This window comes from Durio zibethinus, chromosome 12 (assembly GCF_047325235.1).
Source record: "Durio zibethinus cultivar Kanyao isolate XHJ-2024 chromosome 12, ASM4732523v1, whole genome shotgun sequence".
Taxonomy (NCBI): domain Eukaryota; kingdom Viridiplantae; phylum Streptophyta; class Magnoliopsida; order Malvales; family Malvaceae; genus Durio; species Durio zibethinus.
In genome coordinates, this window is record NC_143173.1 from 7795559 (window position 1) to 7816072 (window position 20514).

General features: G+C 29.7%; 1 protein-coding gene, 1 long non-coding RNA gene and 1 pseudogene across 4 annotated transcripts; 1 reads left to right on the forward strand and 2 right to left on the reverse strand.

Moving 5' to 3' along the window:
- Positions 1–2840: 2840 nt before the first annotated feature.
- Positions 2841–4895, reverse strand: LOC111296518 (uncharacterized; annotated as a pseudogene). The gene is made up of 2 exons (XR_016346891.1): positions 4662–4895; positions 2841–3911 (listed from the first exon to the last, which is right to left on the reverse strand). The product of XR_016346891.1 is annotated as an uncharacterized LOC111296518 (transcript).
- A 3693-nt stretch (positions 4896–8588) lies between these two features.
- On the forward strand, positions 8589–14573 carry PAP16 (purple acid phosphatase 16). 2 transcript variants are annotated; one of them, XM_022892062.2, is made up of 6 exons: positions 8589–9010; positions 11342–11566; positions 12615–12891; positions 13217–13385; positions 14046–14097; positions 14219–14372. In XM_022892062.2, exons 1-6 carry the CDS (start codon positions 8713–8715, stop codon positions 14236–14238), a joined length of 1041 nt encoding a protein of 346 aa, XP_022747797.2. In that variant the 5' UTR covers positions 8589–8712; the 3' UTR covers positions 14239–14372. The 2 variants fall into 2 exon arrangements, with proteins under 2 accessions (XP_022747797.2, XP_022747795.2); XM_022892060.2 differs by lacking the exon at positions 14046–14097 and having other exon boundaries at positions 8598–9010; positions 14219–14573.
- Positions 13394–16709, reverse strand: LOC149515641 (uncharacterized). Its single transcript, XR_016346892.1, has 3 exons — positions 16288–16709; positions 15084–15235; positions 13394–13833 (listed from the first exon to the last, which is right to left on the reverse strand). It is a non-coding gene; the product is annotated as an uncharacterized LOC149515641 (long non-coding RNA).
- Positions 16710–20514: the final 3805 nt, after the last annotated feature.

Genomic DNA, 20514 nt, shown 5'->3' on the forward strand with positions numbered 1-20514 from the left:
AAAAAATTTTCTCTTAACCTTTCTCTAAAGTATGAGTGCTTCTTTCTTTTTTTATATATATTTATTATTCTTAACATCAAAAGCTAATTAAATTCTTATAGACAATATATTAATATTTTTTGTAACAATCAATTTCACTATTATTTATCATTATTCCAATTTAATACTCATGTTATATAATTCTCATTTTGAAAACCTATAAATTAGAGCTCCCTCAACTCATTAGAAGGGACTTTTGGATTTGAATACATTTCTCATAATTTTCTTTCAAATTCTCTATGCAATTCCTTCTTTTTAAGTTTATTTTCCCAACATTATTCTTTCTTCTATTTAATCTTATTTCATCATTCATCACCACCTATTATTGTACTATATACTTTATGGGTTATTTTAATCTTCTTCCTCGTCGTCTCTCAACACATTTTATTTTATTTGATTGCAATACTTCCTCACCTCACAACATAATCTCTTTACACTCATCAATTAGATTTGTTTAAGAGTAAGGTTATCTATCTAAATCTAAAAATTTGCTCAAAATTTAAAAATATTTAATAAAAAATTAAAATCTATCAAATAGACTTAAGTACAAATTTTAAACTCTTTAAATTTTAAGTAGGGCATTGAATAAAATATTTAAAATTCAAGCTTAACCCAATTTAACTCGAATTCACATATATATATATATATATATATATAAATTATTTATTTATATATATTAAATAATATCATTAAATTTAATTTAATAATATTTTTTAATTTTGTATTATATAATTAAGTTTAATGAATAAGATTGAAATTTATTTTTTTAATTTATGTTACATTTAAAAAAAATTTAAAACTTAAAATTTTAAATCAAATTAAATTCAAATAAATATATAAATTATTAATATTAAATACGAACAAAATCTAAACCTTATTTCATAGGACTCATTATCACTTTTAATGCTATCACAACCCGACCAACATATGAAAGAAACTTTTCGTGTCAACCCTGTAATCGTTGTCAGATTTTATCCTTCAAATTTTGGAGTACCCATTTTTTAGCTTTCCCCAAGACCTAAATAACGGTCCTCCATCCCATTGACACCCAAGCACTCCAAAACGCTAAGCCTTGGGCATTTGGTGTTCTGGAGTTAAACAGTTCCGCTGATTTATCCACGTGGACTTGTTGTCCTGAGACTGCCTCATTGATAAAGTATATAATATAATTAAAATAGCAAGGCAGTCTTGACCTTTAGCTCCAGAAAAGGAAACTATCATATGCAAAAAGTGGACGAGAGGCCCCTGGAGCATTCTTAAACACAACTACTCTTATCAATCCCATTGTATTTGTTTGGTTCAATAAACAGGATAAACCTTCAACACATAGGAAGAAATAAATCAGGGGACAGTGGATCCCCTTGCCTAATTCCCAGAGTTAGAACAATCCTCCTACTTACCATCAGACACCATTGAATGTGTAACTGTATGCACACGTCATTATTACAGAGGTCCATCTATTAGGAAAATTCATTGTCCTCCTTACTTTTAAGTGATCCCACTCAATTCTATGTAATGTCTTACTCATATCTAATTTCAACTCCTTTTAATTTATTTATTGTTTAAATAATGAACCATTTTATAAGAGATCGTAACATTACAAAAAACCATCTTTCTTGCAATAAAATCGTTATGATTCTCACTAATAATCCAACGGAGTACAACTTTTAGTCTATTAACAATCGCTTTAGAAATTATTTTATGTACTATTTAAATAATCTAATGGGGTCTGAACTCTTTCATTGTGCTCAGGGATTTGACCTTAGGAATGAACACTATATTAATATGATTTATTCTCTGGGAGAGTCTCAATGACTTAGGAACTCCTAAATAGCTTTAGTGATATGTTGTCCAACTATATGCCAATATTGTTGAAAAAATAAGGTTGTCATTGCATCAGGGGCTTGGAAGGATTCATCTAGAAAATAGCATCCTTCACCTCCTTTTCAATGAAGTCACAGTCAGTGGTCCTTCTTATCTTATCCGTAATCCTATGGCCTAATAACACAAAAGTTATGCATTCCTTGCTGGTGTGAAGATGAAAAAAATGCCTTTCAAATAATTAATAAACCTGCCACCAGTAGCTTTAAATGAATCCTTTTATTTTGTTCATTTGAATTCTTAAAAGTGTTGTGAAAACAGCACTAATTAAACTTAAAACGTTCAGCGTGATGAAAGTTAGCTCTTTCGAGGCTGAAGTCCATTGAAACTTCTTTCTTTTTCCTTCTTTCCTGAGCGACTATGAAATATGGTTCTTTAAATGATGAATTTTTCCGCATATGAGTGAAACAACCAGCACAAACAGTTCGTTGTTTAGCAGAAGTCTTGTAAAATAATATCAAAATTTTCGTGTACATCTCTATAAAAGTTAATAAATTTGCAGCTTGCTACATTATGCTTTTCAGCAGACATGGGCTAGAAAAGCTTAAGAATTCCATTTTCATGCATCAAAGGTGGTAAAAGAGTCCTAAAATTCAATTGATCAAGCAGAGCGGTATTTCCCTTAAAAAGAGATTAGTTTTGTAAGAAAGTGAATGAAAAATGCAGAACGTCAATAAACAGAAAATAAAAATAGAAAAAATTGCCAAAAACCATGATGGAACAAATCACATTTTTCCTCAGACAACCAAGAAGCTCCTACAGATTTCAGTACATTTGAAGCCCTTTGAGCTATCAGGATGCAAGCTACGGAATTCTGATGATAAACATGCAATCCAACTAGTCACAATAATTCATCAAACAGTTTTGAGTAATTAACAAACACATCACCTAAACACTCTCAGGACAACAAATAATATTCAAACTTCAGTCGAGCCTTCAAAAGAAGCAAACTACAAAACTGGGACATAAACCAAAAATAACGGGGAAATTGCCAAGCTGTTATCATCCTATTTTATGCTATCCGTTCCAACACAGAACAACAAATAAAATAATATTGAGACCTACAATCTACAAAATTATATACTATATTATTATAACTTTATACTTACAAAACTTGCCTCTCCCTATTCCATAGGGGCTCCTTTGCCAAATTCATTATGGTTAATTGGCCCATCCACAATAATTCACAGAGTTCCACTGTGTTGGATCCACAGGGGGTCGTTCATACGAAAAATTCGTTCTCTGCCTCCCTCTCACATTCCTCCATCCCCGATTATTTTGACGGTTATCACCATAAAACCTTGAGGTTTTATACCTTGACATGTACTGACCAGCACCTTCTCTCTTTCTTCTAGTAACATCCCATGCTCCCCAATCTCTACCTGTACTATAATCCACAAAGTTTGGTTCATTATTGTCACACTCGTTATAGTTATTCTCCCTTGGGTTCCATTCCCAAGAATTATTCCAACACTTCTCATATCCAGAATTTTTCATATTGCCATTATTGGGAGCACAATTATGCTCCCAAGAATTTTCATAGTCTCTGCTTTTCCAATTTGAAGACACATTATTCTCCTTCACTACACCCTCTTCAGCATCCCCCCAACCACCACAGGAAAATGACTGATTCAAAAGAAGAGAATTACCAAGAATCACAACATTCTCATTTCTATCCTTGTCGTCAGGGGCATTGGGCTCTCTCTCCAAGTCCAGAAGCAGCTCAGGATCAATTTCAGAGTCCCAGTCTATTTTGTCAATATAACTATCAGGATCTGGGAGTCTTATGTCACAGGGAAGACCATTAATCTCAGCCCAAAACCGGTTCTTAGCATTATTGAATGCCTCTTCACCAGCTGAGTCATTCCACTGGACTACATTGTCATAAAGATACATAAACCTCTTGGCTTCCAGAAGCTTCCGCCACGGAACAGAGCCTACCAAACTGCAAAACTTCTTCTCCCATGATGGCACAGTTGGCTGCCAAGTAGCTGGGATAGAGGGATTAAGAAATGTTAAGTTAATCATTCATGCAGGAGTCACTATCACAATAAAATCAGATGATTAATGATGAACATATTCATTCTCAACGAAACACAATGCTAAAATATCCATAAAGGGAAAAACATACAAGCAACTAGATAGGAAAGAAATTCCCAACAACAAAACAGCTGATCCCATAAGCTATTATATAGTCTGCATGAATAATAACACATACTATTTCTGGCAATGTATTGCTCAACTGGAATAATCATCATGATCCAAAAATAACACTATCAATGTCAGAGTGGGTTTCCGTATCACTTCTTACATTTTTCACTCAACTGTTGCCCGACTGCAATAGAAGGTTGGGAACCGAAGCAAGTTCCTTAGAAGCCATGCAAAAGGTAGTTCCTTCTCTTTTTTTTTTTTTTTTTTTTTTCTAATAAAGGAACAGAATCCCAGTTTAAAAAGAGATCCAGCGATCTCTACAACCCAGAGCAATAGACTGGGGACTTAATTTATCAATATATACATTTTCAAATTTGCCAAACCATAACTATTAGAAATAAACAACAAAATATTCCTTCAATTGCGCTTCAATCCCTCCAAAGAAAAATCTCATAAATATATATACAACATTTAATGAAGAATTTAAAATATAAACTCACAAAAGGAGGCAGATACACCATTTTTTTAAGAAAATTAAAGAACAAAAAATGTAAAATTAACATCTCAAGACAAAGGAAAATACAAAGTACCAAGTGGTGTCTTTCTGCTGTATGATCTTTTCCCTTGCATTTCTTGATGATGAAATTCACCTTTTTGTCTTCTCCAGTTATTATTCATAACCACAACCAAAATCCCCAGGAAAAAAAAAAGTTTAAGTACCCGAAAAAAATTTTTTTTTTTTTAAATCTACTCGAAAAACCAAGAAACAAAGTGGCAGAAGACAGAATTTTTCAACATCCCAAACCAACAAAAAAAAAAAGGCAAAAAAGAATTGAAAAAAATCTGGGTTAAGAGAAATTTGTGTCAGAGTTACGATCCGATATTTTGAGTTTTGATTGGTTGAAAAGTTACGAGAATTTGAAGGATGCGTTCTATCTTGGTGTTCATAACTAGGAAAGTTTTATATTCTTTCGTAAGGGTTTGTTTTGTTGTAAAAACGGCTTTGCTGAGGTTTTTAAGGAAACAATTTCGGTGTTTTATGGTCCTTGCTTTTTCTTGAAATTACAAAATTGGACCTTTTGGCGCTTTGCTTCGAACAGGATAAACTGACAAAGACCGAGTCATTAGCGGTGAAACTGGCCAGACTGCCACGCGTTCAACTGGAGTTTGTAATCTTCTAAACTTTTTCTACATGAGACACTTGTTTATATATGCTCCTTTTAAATCCGTAAGATTTTATATATATGTATATATGTAACTAAATTATGTATAATATAATTAATAAATTTTATATAAAAATAAAAGACTATAATGAAAAAATAAAAATATTATAGATTAATATGTTCGATTATAATATAAAAAATGTTTTGTTTCATAGTGATAGTTATATAAAATTAAATAATATTTGATTTCAAATTATAAAAATTTATTTCACTTAAAATTAATTTTTTACAAAAACTTTTACTCTGTACTGTCCCTTATTTTGATGCAAGATGTTTAAAATTTACAATAATAAAGCAAACCCTACCCATCTTTGCATTGTATTTAGGTCAAAATAGTTCAAATTAAATTATATTTTTTGGCAAATAAATTTGAAATCATATATTACATATTAAATATAAATAAAATTGTAAATGAAGGTAAATAAGAGAGCAAAATTTTGTATCAAATTCTAATAAACTTCAAACTTAACTAAAAATTCTCACTTTATTCACATATATTATTAGTCATGAAGAAAAATATGACAAAATTTCCAATGACTAAGAATTAAAAAAGATAAAAACATATGAAATTATTTAATTCAAAAGTAAAAATAAAAAAACTAAAATTGAAAATGAATAGATAAATAGAATATGAACATGCATAAAAAAATAAATAAAAAAGAAATAAAATCAATCGACAAATATGATAAAGAAAAAATTTGTGAACATTAAAAAAAAATGTAACTTGGTGATCAAAATTTTTTTTATTATAATGAAATCAACTCATTTTAAAGGTTTTAAAGAGTAATCGCCTAATACTTTTAGCATATAAGATTGTCTATTTATAATAAAACTTTTGAGAGAATTTTATAAATTCAAAGTAATCTATACAAAAAATTATAATGGATTATTAATTATTTGTGTAATATATCTTTTATTTGAAAAAATCTACACCTAATATTTTTGAAAAATTCTTGTAAGAAAATAAATTATATCAATTGTAATTAATACTTATATAGAAAGAAATATGAAAATCTATTTCCAACTAATTAGACTTTTATTTTAGGTTAGAACTTTTAGCATTATATGTCTTATATATTCATTTAAGCTAATAAATACATAAATTATTACTTAATTAAATACTAAAATCACAGTCATTAAATAGTAAATGCTTTTAAAGCATATTTCTTATTTATAGAATACATATTTGATATTTGAAATTAATAATTGTATTTGGTTGAAAATGATTTAACATAATTTAATTGTAACACATTTATAAAAGATAAGAACATTGGATATTTATAAGAAAATAAATAACCTAATTTAGCCAAATAAATATCTTTTAAATTAATAAAATGTATATGAAGTCAAATCAAAATAATCAAATACATGATATGTGGCCCTTGTTCAAAATAATCCATATGTCAAAAAAATATATTATCCACATTGGATTTGTTTTATCAAAAGTTTTGACTTTTATATATTTATATAAAATGGGATGCACTACTTATTGATCACAACCTATGTATATAAAATCTAACATTATAATGTATTTTATAACAAAAACAAAAATCTAACATTATAATGTATCATTAATCTTATATAAATATATAAAATTATTATATTATTTTATTATATATTTATACATGAATAACATTCATTATTCATTAGATATTATGTTTAATCAAATATGAATGCATCAAAATAATTGATTAAGGATTTAACTATTGCTTATAATTATAATGGTTATTAAATTTTTTATAATATTTCTTATTAAATTTCAATAGAAATTCTTTGAATAATTAAAAAAATATTTAATGATCGTAATTATTATATTTATTAATTCTTTGAACCATTAAAAAATTCTTTATTTATAATGTATTATTGATTTAGTTTTGATTTATAATTTAGAATATTTTATTAAAAATAAAAGGTAAGTTAATTGAAAAACTAAGAAAAATATAATTAATGCATTGAAATATTTTAAAACTTTTATAAAATCAAATCAATTCATATCAATTTAAAAAGAAATAAATATAAATAAATATAATTAATATAAGACACGATTGATAAAAGGTTGTCAACTTGTCAATATTATAAACTATTTACATTGAACATTTTCTTATTTTGCCAAAATTTTAACTTTTATATATTTATACAAGAAATATGTTTGAAGTTACAAATATAAAAGATATCATCATAATTAAGTATGAAAAAATTATCAAACATATTAATAGTAAAATTTTATCTCTACAAGTAGAGTATACTCCTTAATATATATTTAAAAAATATAAAAAATTAATTTTAAAAATGGAATGAGATAGAGTTAAAAAATTTCACTAACAATATATCAAATAATTTGTTTAAAATATTACATCACTATATAATAAAATAAAACAAATTAATCAATAAATTAAAATTTAATTAGATAAATTCAACATAATTAAACCAAACTTAAACATAGTAAAACTTGAACTTAAATATTAAAATGTTTTCCTTACAATTAAGTCAATACTTTATTGATATATATTTTTAAATGCCAATACTCACTAATTTGGTATATATATATATATATATAGTGTGAAAATAAATAACAATAAAATAATACATAGTACATTATTTTTTTTATCAAAAACATGATTAAACATAAAAGTTTTTTCTTTTTTATTTCGAAAACTTTCAGCATATTTCTTACCAGTTTTATTTTCTATTTAAAAAAAAAAATTGAAAACAACAATGAAAATTTTGAAAATTGAAAAGCCAAGGAAAAGAACCTAAAAGATACAAATTCTACTGGAAGAATGTTTCAATCGCTCGATTTAATTAATAATAAATATGTGATAATCATATAAACTGGATTTTAAAATTAAAAAATCTTATTGTTTTATTTAAGATAATAATCTTATTAAAAATATTTACAGGTATAGGTAAACTGGAATTGTTTCTTATTGGACTTGATCTTTGCAACGATAACTCCGCACCAATCCATAAATTTAAAAATTTATTATTAAAGCATATTTAAAAATATTTTTTATAATTTAAATGAAAGCACATAAATTTAAATAAATATTTTCTCTTTCTTTACAGGTAGATTGCAACGCATGTTTTGTCCCACAAAATGTATTTGAAATAAGTAAGGAAGCGGTGGAAAAAGTTAGGGGTTTAGTATGATACAAGATTTAATGTTAAATTAGGCATTTAGCCCATTATAATTATAATGGTAATTTAAAAAATAAAATTTTATAAATGTTTGGTTGATGTGAAGGTCATTTCTGTCTTTTGACACAGTTGATAATTGGAATATCCGACCTCCGTCCAACGGGAATATCCGCCTCGTATACCCAAAATCTGTTTATTGCTTACTGCTTTTGCCGCCATTTCCAAAGCTCTCCATGCCTAATTAACAGTTCAACTAACAATCTCCTCGTCGCCGATTAATATGGCTCCGTCCTTATCTAATTTGACCATTTTGTCCCTTCCTTATATCTCTTTCCTTCTCCAAGCCATCGTTTTGGCCGTTGGAGCATCCGGTCATCCGCATCAAGAACACCTTCAGACGATCGTCCAACGAAAGACGACGCCGGAAAACCATATCCGGATACGGGCGGGTGCACCGTTTAAAATAGCCCTATTTGCCGACTTGCATTTCGGGGAGAACGCGTGGACGGATTGGGGCCCGCAACAGGATGTGAGGTCTATCAAGGTTATGTCAAGTGTGCTGGACACTGAAACTCCAGGTGATGTTATCAATGTTCCCAACAACCTTCAACTTTTTCACTCTATCATTCAATTTTCATCCTAGTAGGATTAGCTCCAAAAATTTTAATGTCTTAGATAAAATGTTAATGTTAATGGTATTAAAGTCGATATTTGATCTCTATTATTTTAATACCACAATTTTATTAAATTTAATCCGTACACTTTTTTAAAAAGTCGATTTAAAATCAAATTCATAATGGTTTAAAATTCTGCAGTTATTTGTAAAGATTAATATATTTTTGTAATAATTAAATAAAATTTTATTTATAAAATTTAAAAACTTCATTGTTTATATATAAAATAATAAACCCACCTAAAATAAATATATATTTTTTATATTTGAGGAAGAATCATGAATGTAGGACAAATATTGAATAAACGGTTTTCATTTTGAGAAAGTGAACATTATTTTGAGATAGCTAAAAGAAAAATGGACTTTCAATTCAATGCAGTAAATTTTTCGTAAAACTTTATTTATTCTTAAGAATGATATTTTCTGTTCTATCCAAACTTTTTTTTATTTTACTAAAGAGACGATTTTTTATGGTGCACTTTATTATTTTTCTATCCACACTAATATATGCGTTTTGCTAAAATGACAAAATTTTAAGGTACTCCTTAATTTTTTAACTTGCTCCATCCAATTTTTTTTATCCATTTTTTAATCTCTCATAATTATATATTTTTCATTATTTGAATAATTAATTCTTTTAATTTATATATATATATATTTTTTTTTTTGGCATTGAAAACCATGAAGAATCAATTTTTTAGAAAATGAGTTTAAAATTTTAATGTAAAATACATTAAAGGCCAAATATTTTTTAATTTCCATAAAAAATTAAATATGGAGTGGTAATGAGTAGTCATCCATCCTTGGTAAGGTGTGGCCTTTTGTTTCTGATGTAAAGATTAAAAAATGTCAGACAAGTTGTTTAAGTGGGTCACCGTGAAATCTGAAAAGCCTTCAGGTGTGGACCATCCTATACAACGAAGTAATTAATACTAAGGCTGGACCTAGCTTGGGTTGGCTTGGCTTGGGTTGGCTTGGCTTGTTTAATCATTGCACTTTAGACTTTCAGATACCAGCGTTCTAATTTCCTCAAATAATGGAGCATAGGTACTTCAGTTACCCCAGAGAGCAGAAAACTGGGTGACCTCCCTCGGAGCTGGTCCACAGCTCATCTTATCTTTAATTTCCCCAACAAATGCAGCATTGGTACCAAGCCACAGCTCATCTTATCTTTACTTTCCCCAACAAATGCAGCTTGGTACTAAGATTTTCATAGGACCCGAAGCCATCCTATCCAATGGTAGCATAGAACATTTATTCATGAGTTTTTCGCTTGTTGGCCTGATAAATGCTATACATAACCGTAACAGTGAAAAAACATTTTTCTTTTGGCAGAGAGGTTGCCTATATCTTAATTCTTAATGAGAAGTCTTAAATTTTTGGACTTGGTAGATCACTTAAGAGGTTGACTTTTAGACATGGAGTACATGTTTCTCAAGTTGCTTGCGTTTTAGAACCTTTTCCCATTGTCTCCCTTTATTCAGACAAAATGGGAGGGAGATCTCATGTTTTAAAGCTGCCTCAAATGTAACTTTCCCAACTCTTATGTCTTCTTTCTTGGCCAATTTATTAAATCTAACAAGAAGTTAATTAGAAATGGACATGTAATGTGCCTAATGTGATCAATTTGAATGACTAAAGCAAGAGCAATGGAGGAAAAGGATTTATGTAACTGATAATCCAACCAGATTGGAATATTGGCCTAAATGAGTTGAGTTGTATAATGTATACACTTTGATAGAACTTTAGAGTTGGTGGCAGCAAATTTTATTTCTTGGCATGCACTATATAACAAGGAGGCATATAATAAAAATTGGTGCCACTGAGGTTAAGTGGATTCGTGTTCTGCCTCTCGCAAACTTAATAAGAGATGGAACTGCAGGCATGTAAGGGTGTTAAAGAGTTATATGCTCTGCAGCCAAATACTTATTACCATACTTTGAAGAGCTTGGTGCAATTAAATCTACCATAAGAAAAAAAAGAAGACAATTTTCAATAATTTCTTTTGTTTTCTGCTTTCTGTAGCTAAGGGTTAAAAAAAAAAAAATCTATGCTTGTCAATTCATATCTGATCATAACTGTATGCTATACTACCTGCTTTACTAGGGCTCTAAACAAGCCTGGAACAATTTTTTAAATATTATGCTCTAAATGAAACTAAATAGTTAATCTTACTATAGCGTGCTTTGGTTGTTTATGTATTTATTCATTATTAAGAACAAAAAATGCATAGCAGATTTTGTAGTATATCTTGGCGATGTTATTACGGCGAACAACATCCCAATTGCAAATGCAAGCTTATATTGGGATCAGGCACTATCTCCGACAAGATCCAGGGGCATCCCATGGGCTAGTGTATTTGGAAACCATGACGATGCACCATTTGTGTGGCCAATTGAGTGGTTTTCAGCCCCTGGAATTCCTCAGCTTGTTTGCCCTGTGTTCAATTCATCATATTCAGGTAAGCAGGATTATAAAAAATGTGGATGATAATAAGTCACTGATTGCCATTTATACTAGGTAGGCTAAGAAGTAAGAAGTGATGAACCTGTGGATGCTTTCAGAACACAATTATGTGTTATCCAGGACAATGGTTATATTCTCACTATTTAAGATGTTTGCTGCTTTTAACTGTAGACACTTCTTCATGCTGTCTGGTGAATGAATTTTAGTTATCAAACTAAATATTAATTTGGATGTTAAATATAAATAATAAAATATTACAGCAAAGTACATTATTGTGATACTTGATTGAAACATTAAGAGCATAGGATTTCACTTGGATCTTCAATACCGGTTACTGCCGAGATCTTCAACTTGAGTGGTAGTATGTCTGATGATAAGATCTGAAGCTAGGTAGTGGAATATAATTGATAAATTCCAAATTCTGTTCTGTTTAATCATTTGCAACATTGAGGTCAAAATTCTTTTGAATCACACACAGGATGGCATCGGGTCGGGTTTGGGGTGGGTTTTGCTCGCCCCGAACCCGACCCGATTTTTAATACCCAAACTCGACCCGACCCGATATTATGTAAATCGTACTCGATCCGATCCGAGATTAATAAAAATATTATTTTTTAAATATAAAATATTATTTTTAAAATATAAATATTTAAAAATATCATTATATAAATATATATAATTAATTAATTAATTAATTAAAAAATAATTTTTTAATAATGTCGGGTCGGGTTTTAGGCATACCCGAACCCGATCCGATCCCGATTATTATCTAATTTTACCCGACCTGATCTCGACCCGAAACTCGAAATTCAAAAAAAAAAAAAAACCCGACCCTATAGGGTTGGGTCGGGCCGAAACCCGTCGGGGACGAGCTTGATTGCCGTCCCTAATCACACAGCGTTTAATGCATATGTGATCTCTTTACCTGTCTGATTTGCAAAATTAACACTGTTGTTACAATATGCCTTTTTTTTTGCTTTATCATATAACTGATCATATATCTGTTAGCTTTTGTTTAACTGAGTTCAAAATTTGCTTGTCAGGTGAACTAGAATGTAGTTTTAGGGGAACATCACGATTGGAGCTGATGAAAAATGAGATGGACAATAATTTGCTATCATTTTCTAGAAGTGGGCCTAAAGATCTTTGGCCAGGTATATCCAACTATGTACTCCAAGTCTTGTCACTAGAGACACCGCAAACGCCTTTAGTGTATCTCTACTTTCTAGATTCTGGTGGAGGTACCTATCCAGAAGTTATATCAAGTGCCCAAGTAGAATGGTTTAAGCGCTTATCTGAAGAAATTAATCCCGATTCAAGGTAGAAGAATGGTTGTATGGTTTCCTTTGAACAATTTTACTTGTTTTTTTGGATAGGTTTCCTAAAACAAAACTCGAAATTCTAACTAGTTTTTCATTTATATATTAGGTTAGATAGCAAGGTGACAAAATGTAAGGAGAATGGATGAATAATTCTACATATTGGTTTCTTGATGTTTGCTCTTAGAGGAAAAGAAAACATTTCAATTGTGTCAACGTGATTGTATTCCAAATGAGTTTACTTTGATTTTTTATGTCTTTATTACTCTGTCTCAAAATTTTATTTCCTCTATGTTTGTGTCAATGAAAGAAATGTTATTTGACAGGTTCCCGGAACTAATCTTCTGGCACATACCAAGTAAAGCTTATAAGAAGGTGGCTCCTATTTTTAGAATACGCCAGCCTTGTGTAGGTTCCATCAACAAGGAAAAGGTTGCTGCTCAAGAAGCTGAAATGGGTATCATGAAGATTCTTGTTGAAAGGCCTTCCATCAAGGTGATTTCATGGATAAGCATGCTTCTTTTTTGTACATACCCACACACACACACACCTATGTCACTTATATGCATGCAAAGAGTTAATTACTCCTGTTTACAGCCATAAACTAATATACATGTTATAACTCATGTACAAATGCCATTTATGCTTTCCCTTAGGCTTGTTCTTTTTGAATGAATGCTACCCCCTTAGATTTAAACCAGTGGGCTTTTTGATTGCTTCTATAGCTGTTGAGGAAAACCTTCTTCTTGAGATTTCATCTATTTCCATGCCTTTTCCATTTTGACACGAGCTGACGGTTGCTGATAATACTTGGAAAATAAATGAATTTGTTCCTACTATCTTAGTTGGGATTTGACTTTTGAGTGTGTAAAGTAGATTCAGAGTTCAACTGAAGCTCAGCTACAGTATGTATACTTGGAGCCTTAGATCTTCGATCTTTCCCCTGCATGCCATGTCCAAATCATTTGTCCTTGTATGACAATACCTTATTAGATTGACTTTAATCTAGTTTTGTTAGGAGAAACCTCCATATATAGGATTACTAAAGCCATTGCTAAAAGAGTATGATATGAACCAATTACTTCAGAACAATTATGATGTGTAAGTTTAAGAATGCAGGTATGGAGGTTTTAACTTTGAATTTTTATTTTGAAGTGTCGAGAGAGCTCAATGAAAGGAAACTTCAATAATTTCAGTAAGACACCCGGTAATTGGTCATATAGTGCCTTGACATTTGTAGTAGTATTCCTCAAATTCGGACATGATGTAATTAGCTTTGATGGATGTAAAGGATTGCTGTTAACTTATTTGTTTGTGAATGGTGGCAGGCAGTGTTTGTTGGGCATAACCATGGATTGGACTGGTGCTGCCCATACAGGAAGGTTTGGCTGTGCTTTGCTAGACATAGTGGTTATGGTGGTTATGGAAACTGGCCCAGAGGGTCTAGAATCCTGGAAATCAATGAGGATCCCTTCTCTATAGAGTCATGGATAAGGATGGAAGATGGTTCTGTACATAGTAAAGTTATCCTGACTTAACTCGTTTACTTGCTGTTGCTGTAGTATGAAAGGACAAGAGAAAATGATCAAGCTAAAGTAAACAACAAGGAAATACGAAGAATAGATGTACTAATGAATTGAATGTAATATATAAATTATAATATAATAAATAAAATTTAAAATATATATATATATATAGATAAATAAATATTATCTCCAGCTTGAGGAGGGTTAAGTTTTTGGGTTTATGTTAATCATTTGTGCTACTTAATGTTTTAATATAAATACATGAGAGACTGCCGCACTAGTAGACTCTTTGTTTATATATTTCAATAACAATATTATCAGTTACAGCCTTTTCTCAACGGATTGTCTGTGCAAAATTATAAGTACTAGTGTTGAGTGCCTGGCTTCGCCTTATGGTCTATTATAATAATTTTTAATATTTTATTAAATTGTTATTTGTTTGAAAAGATAAAATTAATATTGTTAATCGGTCATTTTCCAAGAGTTGGATGGTAAAGTTGAAGAGGCAAAGAGAAAGCTTTCTTAAAGAAATTGTAAAACTAAGTAGAAAATATAAAGCGATATTTTCTAACTACAAAATTACCAAAAATAACTACTGCTAAAAAGAAAGTATAATTAAACATTTACTACTTGATAGTGCTAAAATGAAAATTTAAAAAATAGTTACCTCTTGATGAATACCATTCCAGCCGCCTAATCCTGAACCAAAAACATTTGACATAAGGTTTGAAGAAGATATGCGACTGGGGCTTCTATGCCACATTCGATCAAAGTCACCAAATCCTTAGTTGGGCATCATTCCCGAGACCCGAAATATCCCTGCATATGAAGAACATTATATATGAGAAATGGATGAAGTTATGAAAACATATCAATGAGTGAAAGGAGTATAGCATCTAAAACCAAATCAGAGAAACATAAAATGACCACAGTGGATAATGAAGGTTGCAAAGTACGAATAGGACATTGACCACAAGTAAAATAAAACAGATCTCCCTTGTTAACCATTCTAAGGCAAGACTTAGAAAAAAAAAAAAAAAACCTTAGAACCTAAAATATACTAAAATATGGAAAGAATAAAAACGAAAAAAATGCATTTAGAATGCTAATGTTAGTTGTAGGAAGGTTAGCTAGCTGGAAAAATATATAAACTTCTGTTTGATGCTAAACAATGAATGTGTAAGACTTTAGAAAATCATTTCTAGTCCAAACTAATCAAGATAATTAGCTTAACATTCTTGCAAGTAGATTAAACATCAGAAGATTTTCTGAAATTCAAATTTAGCAGAGTAATTGTCTTGTAGTTTTTTTCTTTTGTGGCACTTGTACCTACATTAACTCAATCTCTACTTACATTGCTACTCCTTTTTTACCCTAGCTTTTCTATGGTCAAACATTCTCCTCAAGATATCAGTAAAACTTGAATCGCAATAAGCTTTAGAGTCCAAAACTTAAGAATCTCTTAAAATTCATTTTTGTCAAATGCATGGCACTTTGAATCAAAAGGAAGAAAAAAAACCATACCATAACCCTGGTAGACCTAAGGTTGGAATTCTTAATACTCAGGAATGTGTGCCAGCTTAAGATGATAGTATTTTAAGCCCATTTAATAAAAACAATAACGATCATTGAGTGACTTTGTCGTAAACAACTAATTTTAGTATTGAGGCAGTATCCAAAACACAATGGTGTGATGGGAGTTGTCGTGTTTCAGCATTGGAACACATAGCAAACTAAAAAATTTTGGATCAAGTATATGATCAAGCAAAGATCGTAATAATCAGGTTGATCTAACATGGTTAATTAAAAAGCAGCAAAATTCCTAGGAAAAAAAAATCTGGATCTAAGAGCGACAAAGTAAAAGAAGTAACCTTAATTCAACAGTCAGTTACATATTGGAAGGGCTTGTGTGAAAGGTCCAAGCTTTGGATGCCTGCAAACTATACCTTCAACCAATATATACACAAAACTCAAACCGAACTAGCATTGAAGTAAAAGACAAAAACAACTCAAACAAGTATCATCACATTAAATGTAACAAAATAAAATCCCATTCAACTTAAAGACACAAACAAACAATAAAAAAAAAAAAAAAAAACCATCCACTCACCTTGAACTCAATCACAAAATAGCACCGAACAATCCTTGTCCAAAAAAAAAAAAACAATCAAATAAAAAACAGAAACCAATCCATAAAGAAATTCTATTCCTATCATTATCCATACAACCCAATCCCAAATAAAAAGTAGAAAAAATTTCGAGCATAAAAAAAAAAAAAAAAACCTAGATCCAAGAATGACATAGTAAAAGAAGTTCCTTCATTTAATAGTGGCTACTTATCAAAAGGACTTGCGTGAAAGGTCCAAGCTTTTGATTCCTACAAACTATACCTTCAACCAACATATAGACAAAAGTCAAACCGAACTAACATTCAAGTTGAACCAAAAACAACTCAAACAACTATCACCACATTAGATGCAGTGAAGTAAAATTCCATTCAACTTAAAGACACAAAAAGACAATAAAAAAATCATTCATTCACCTTGAACTCAATCATAAAACAGCACTGAACAATCGCTGTAAAAAAAAATCAAATATACAACAAAAACTAATCTACAAAGAAATCCTATTTCAATCACCATCCATGCAACCCAATCCCAAATAATACTACTTTTACATCACTTTAAATGAGAATTAAAAAACATGCAAACCCTAGAAGAAACAATTTAAACAAATAAACAAAAAAAAAAAATAACATTGAGAAAATATTCTCTAATAAGAAATAAAAATCTAAAAAAATAAAAACTAAAAACCCACTCAATAATTAAGCTCCATAAATCCAAATTGAACCTTGTACAATGTAAACTACTTGAAGAAAACCAAAGAAAAAAAACTCACATTCAATTAAACAACCAAAAGAGACAAAAACTTTTATCAAAAACAAAAAGAAAAACTGAATGAGAAAGAAAAAAGCACAAACCCAAACACTTTTCTTTCTTTACTTCTTTTCTCCATGCCTAATATTTCTATTTTATTTCTCTTTTCAATAAATCATCAATATAAGATTCTTGCTATTCTTCTTAAAGGCCAAGCAGTCAACAATGGATGTTTCTCAAGAATTCGTTTATTCTAGAATAAACAAATTGTCTACATATTCTATTATTTTAATTAAACAACGAAGAAAATCATTGGATTAGGTGTGCTCCAGTTCCACATGTAATCAATAATGGATTCCACATGTAATCAATAATGGATGTTTCTCAGGATCTAACTATCTCGACGCCAACCAACAATAAGCTATCAAAACCAAGCACCAATAAAAAAAGTTATAAGCTGTTATCTCTCAACCAATTAAATTTTAAGTTTTAGGCATTGATATTTTTTTTTCCTTTTTTTTTGTTTAACTAGTAAGTCTTCAACGTTGATATCATTCAAAAATAATGAGCAAAAAAAAAAAAAAAACACTAATGCTGGGGCAAAAGTGATTTCATGAGTAATAAGGCAAATGGTTTTACAATTATAAATAATATCCTAATTTTTGGAATTTTTGACATTGATTTTAAATTGTAAACACCTAATTTTGTTCAAGATATTTTCTTCTTTAAATCAAAGCTTGTTTTGGTAATTAGGTCTCGATTATCTTTTTTAAGCTCATTGCACAATCCATTTTAAATTATTCGATATAGGCCTTGATAAAAGATATCTTTTTAAAGCCCAATAATGATCCATTGTTGCCATCAAACCAAACAAAAAAATCAAAATTGAAATTGAATAATAATAATAATAATAATAATTATTATTATTATTATTATTAAAAAAAGGCTTAGCTCAAAATAAGATTATGATAGTCAGAATGAAGATAAAATAAATAAGCAAAAAAATTGAAAGCCTTAAAACCCAAAAATAGGATCTAAGGAAAATACAATGAAATCCCACAATCAAACATAGTTAAAGGCCTGTTTGGCCTTATTTAAAGGGTTAGGTTCATGAAAGAAGAGAAAAAGCCTTATGGTGCATGAAAATCATGTGAAAAGAATAGGAAAAACTCATGCAAAATAAGTGCATAGAATAAAAAGCTACATGTGAAGAAACAAGCCTAGTAAACAATGAAAAATTGCATGAGAGCTGGGCGGCCAATGTGGGGCATTTTTATGGGAAGAAAGCAAAGAAAAGCTATAGTTAGTGATCGATTAAAAGAGAATGAAGATTGGCTTAACAGAACGAAAAAAAAAAAAGTGGAGAGAGGTGTGAACTAGTGGCAGTAAAAGTGAAGACTTTAGGGGTATTTAATAGAGAAAAAGGAAGGCCCATAAACTAAAGAGGGAAACAAAACAAAAAGTAAAGTAAAAAAGATGGAGGAAATAATGTATTAAAGGCATTAAAGAGATATGAAAAGAAGGGGAACAAAAAAAAGTGGTAAAACAGAAAAATGGGGATTGGAATGTGTAACCAAAAAAGAAAGAGAAGAAGTAACAAAAATGAAATGAAGAGGAGCAAACATGGAGAGGTTTTTGTAAAAAGCCTTTCGAACAATATGAGTAGCAAAAAAAAAAAAAAAACTAGACATGGGATTTTAAGAAAAATGAAAAAAACTTAATGTGAACAGTAAGAAGAACATAAGAAAAAAAAATCAATAGTAGTAAGCATGAAGCAAAGTTCAGGTAACGGGGAAAAATAAAAGAATAAAGGAGGAAGGGTAGATGAAAAAGGCAAAAAAGGAAAGTTACAAGCTAAATCGATGGTAGTAAAAAAAATTAGTGAGCAAAACACAAGTAGAAAGTCACAGAAAAAAAAAACTAGGTGCACCAAACAATTTTAAACAGTGAGCAGTAGTCAAAAATTTATGCAGTAACAAAAAGTAAAGAGGCAACAACAAAGCAAAAAAAAAAAAAAAGACTGAAAGGTCTTGCAGCAAAGATTTTTTTTGGTTGAAACTTTGTTTTTTTTTTTTATTGCATGCTTTTATTTTCCTCTTTTGGTTTTGTTTTTATGCATTAACATGTTGCATGCATTGTTCTTTTCTTCTTTTTTCTTGGCATGAACTTTATATCCTATTTTTAGTGTTTTACGTCCATATATGTTTAGTTGTTAATGATAGTTTTAATTTACTTTGTTTCGTGTTCATAGGGAAAGTTGATGTTGCCACGTTTACCTCTTGTTGATTTGTCTATTATTTTTCTTTGAGCATCCACCTATATTCTCGGCTTTTGATGGATTGAAAAATAGTTTGCTTTAGGTTCTAATAATATGGGACTTTTATTTTATAGCTTGGTAAACCTTTTTGGCATGAAAGTTGTATGCTTGAAACCTTAGTGCGATCATGGTTGTTTATATTTGTTTTATTTTTTATTATTATAATCATGTTTGCTTGGATTTTTATGCGATTTTGATTTTTTTAATAAGTTTGTACATATAATAGCCTATTAATTTGCATGCTCATATTATTTTTAATTATATTTATACATGTTAGATAATATTTGTATTTTTAAAGTCTCTTAAAGTTTAATAATAAAATATGATAAAAAAGAGTAATTGTTTTAAAATCCCTACTTGGATGTTGAAGGGAAGGAAAAAAATCATGTTTTAAAAAGTATATATAATACCTATATGTTGGAAAATTATTAAATATCAAATAATAAAAACAAAAAATAAAAGATTAAATAATAATAATAAAATTTCAATAAAAAGGAAATATATAAGAGCATAAAAATTCATTTTTTCAAAAAAATTGTAGAAAACGAACTTGTTTTGAGAGTTTGCCTAGATATTGAAAATTTTTATAGAGGTTCGTAAACTTATTAAAATCCTAAAATAAAACCATAATCTGAAACCTTAAATTAAAACCCTAAAATAAAACCCCAAGATTAAACCCTAAAATGTAAACCCTAAAACAAACCCTTAGGTAAAACGCTAAGCCTTATGTGAAATCCTAAACTCTAAGCAATTCTAGTTGAAACCCTAAATGAAGTCTTGAAGCTTAAATCTACGCAAAATCCTAAAATTCTTCCAAATTTTAAGGACTTATGTGAAAACTTTTTGTAAAGTGATTTGTTTTGAATACTGCTTAGATGATGGGGGTATTTAGAAATTTTTATTTC

Excerpts from the sequence above, each read along its gene's own strand:
- PAP16 (XM_022892060.2), top strand. The coding sequence starts at position 8,713 with ATGGCTCCGTCCTTATCTAATTTGACCATTTTGTCCCTTCCTTATATC. Across the intron at positions 9,011-11,341 it reads GCTGGACACTGAAACTCCAG|ATTTTGTAGTATATCTTGGC; the intron begins GTGATGTTATCA and ends AATGCATAGCAG. Across the intron at positions 13,386-14,218 it reads TTGAAAGGCCTTCCATCAAG|GCAGTGTTTGTTGGGCATAA; the intron begins GTGATTTCATGG and ends GAATGGTGGCAG.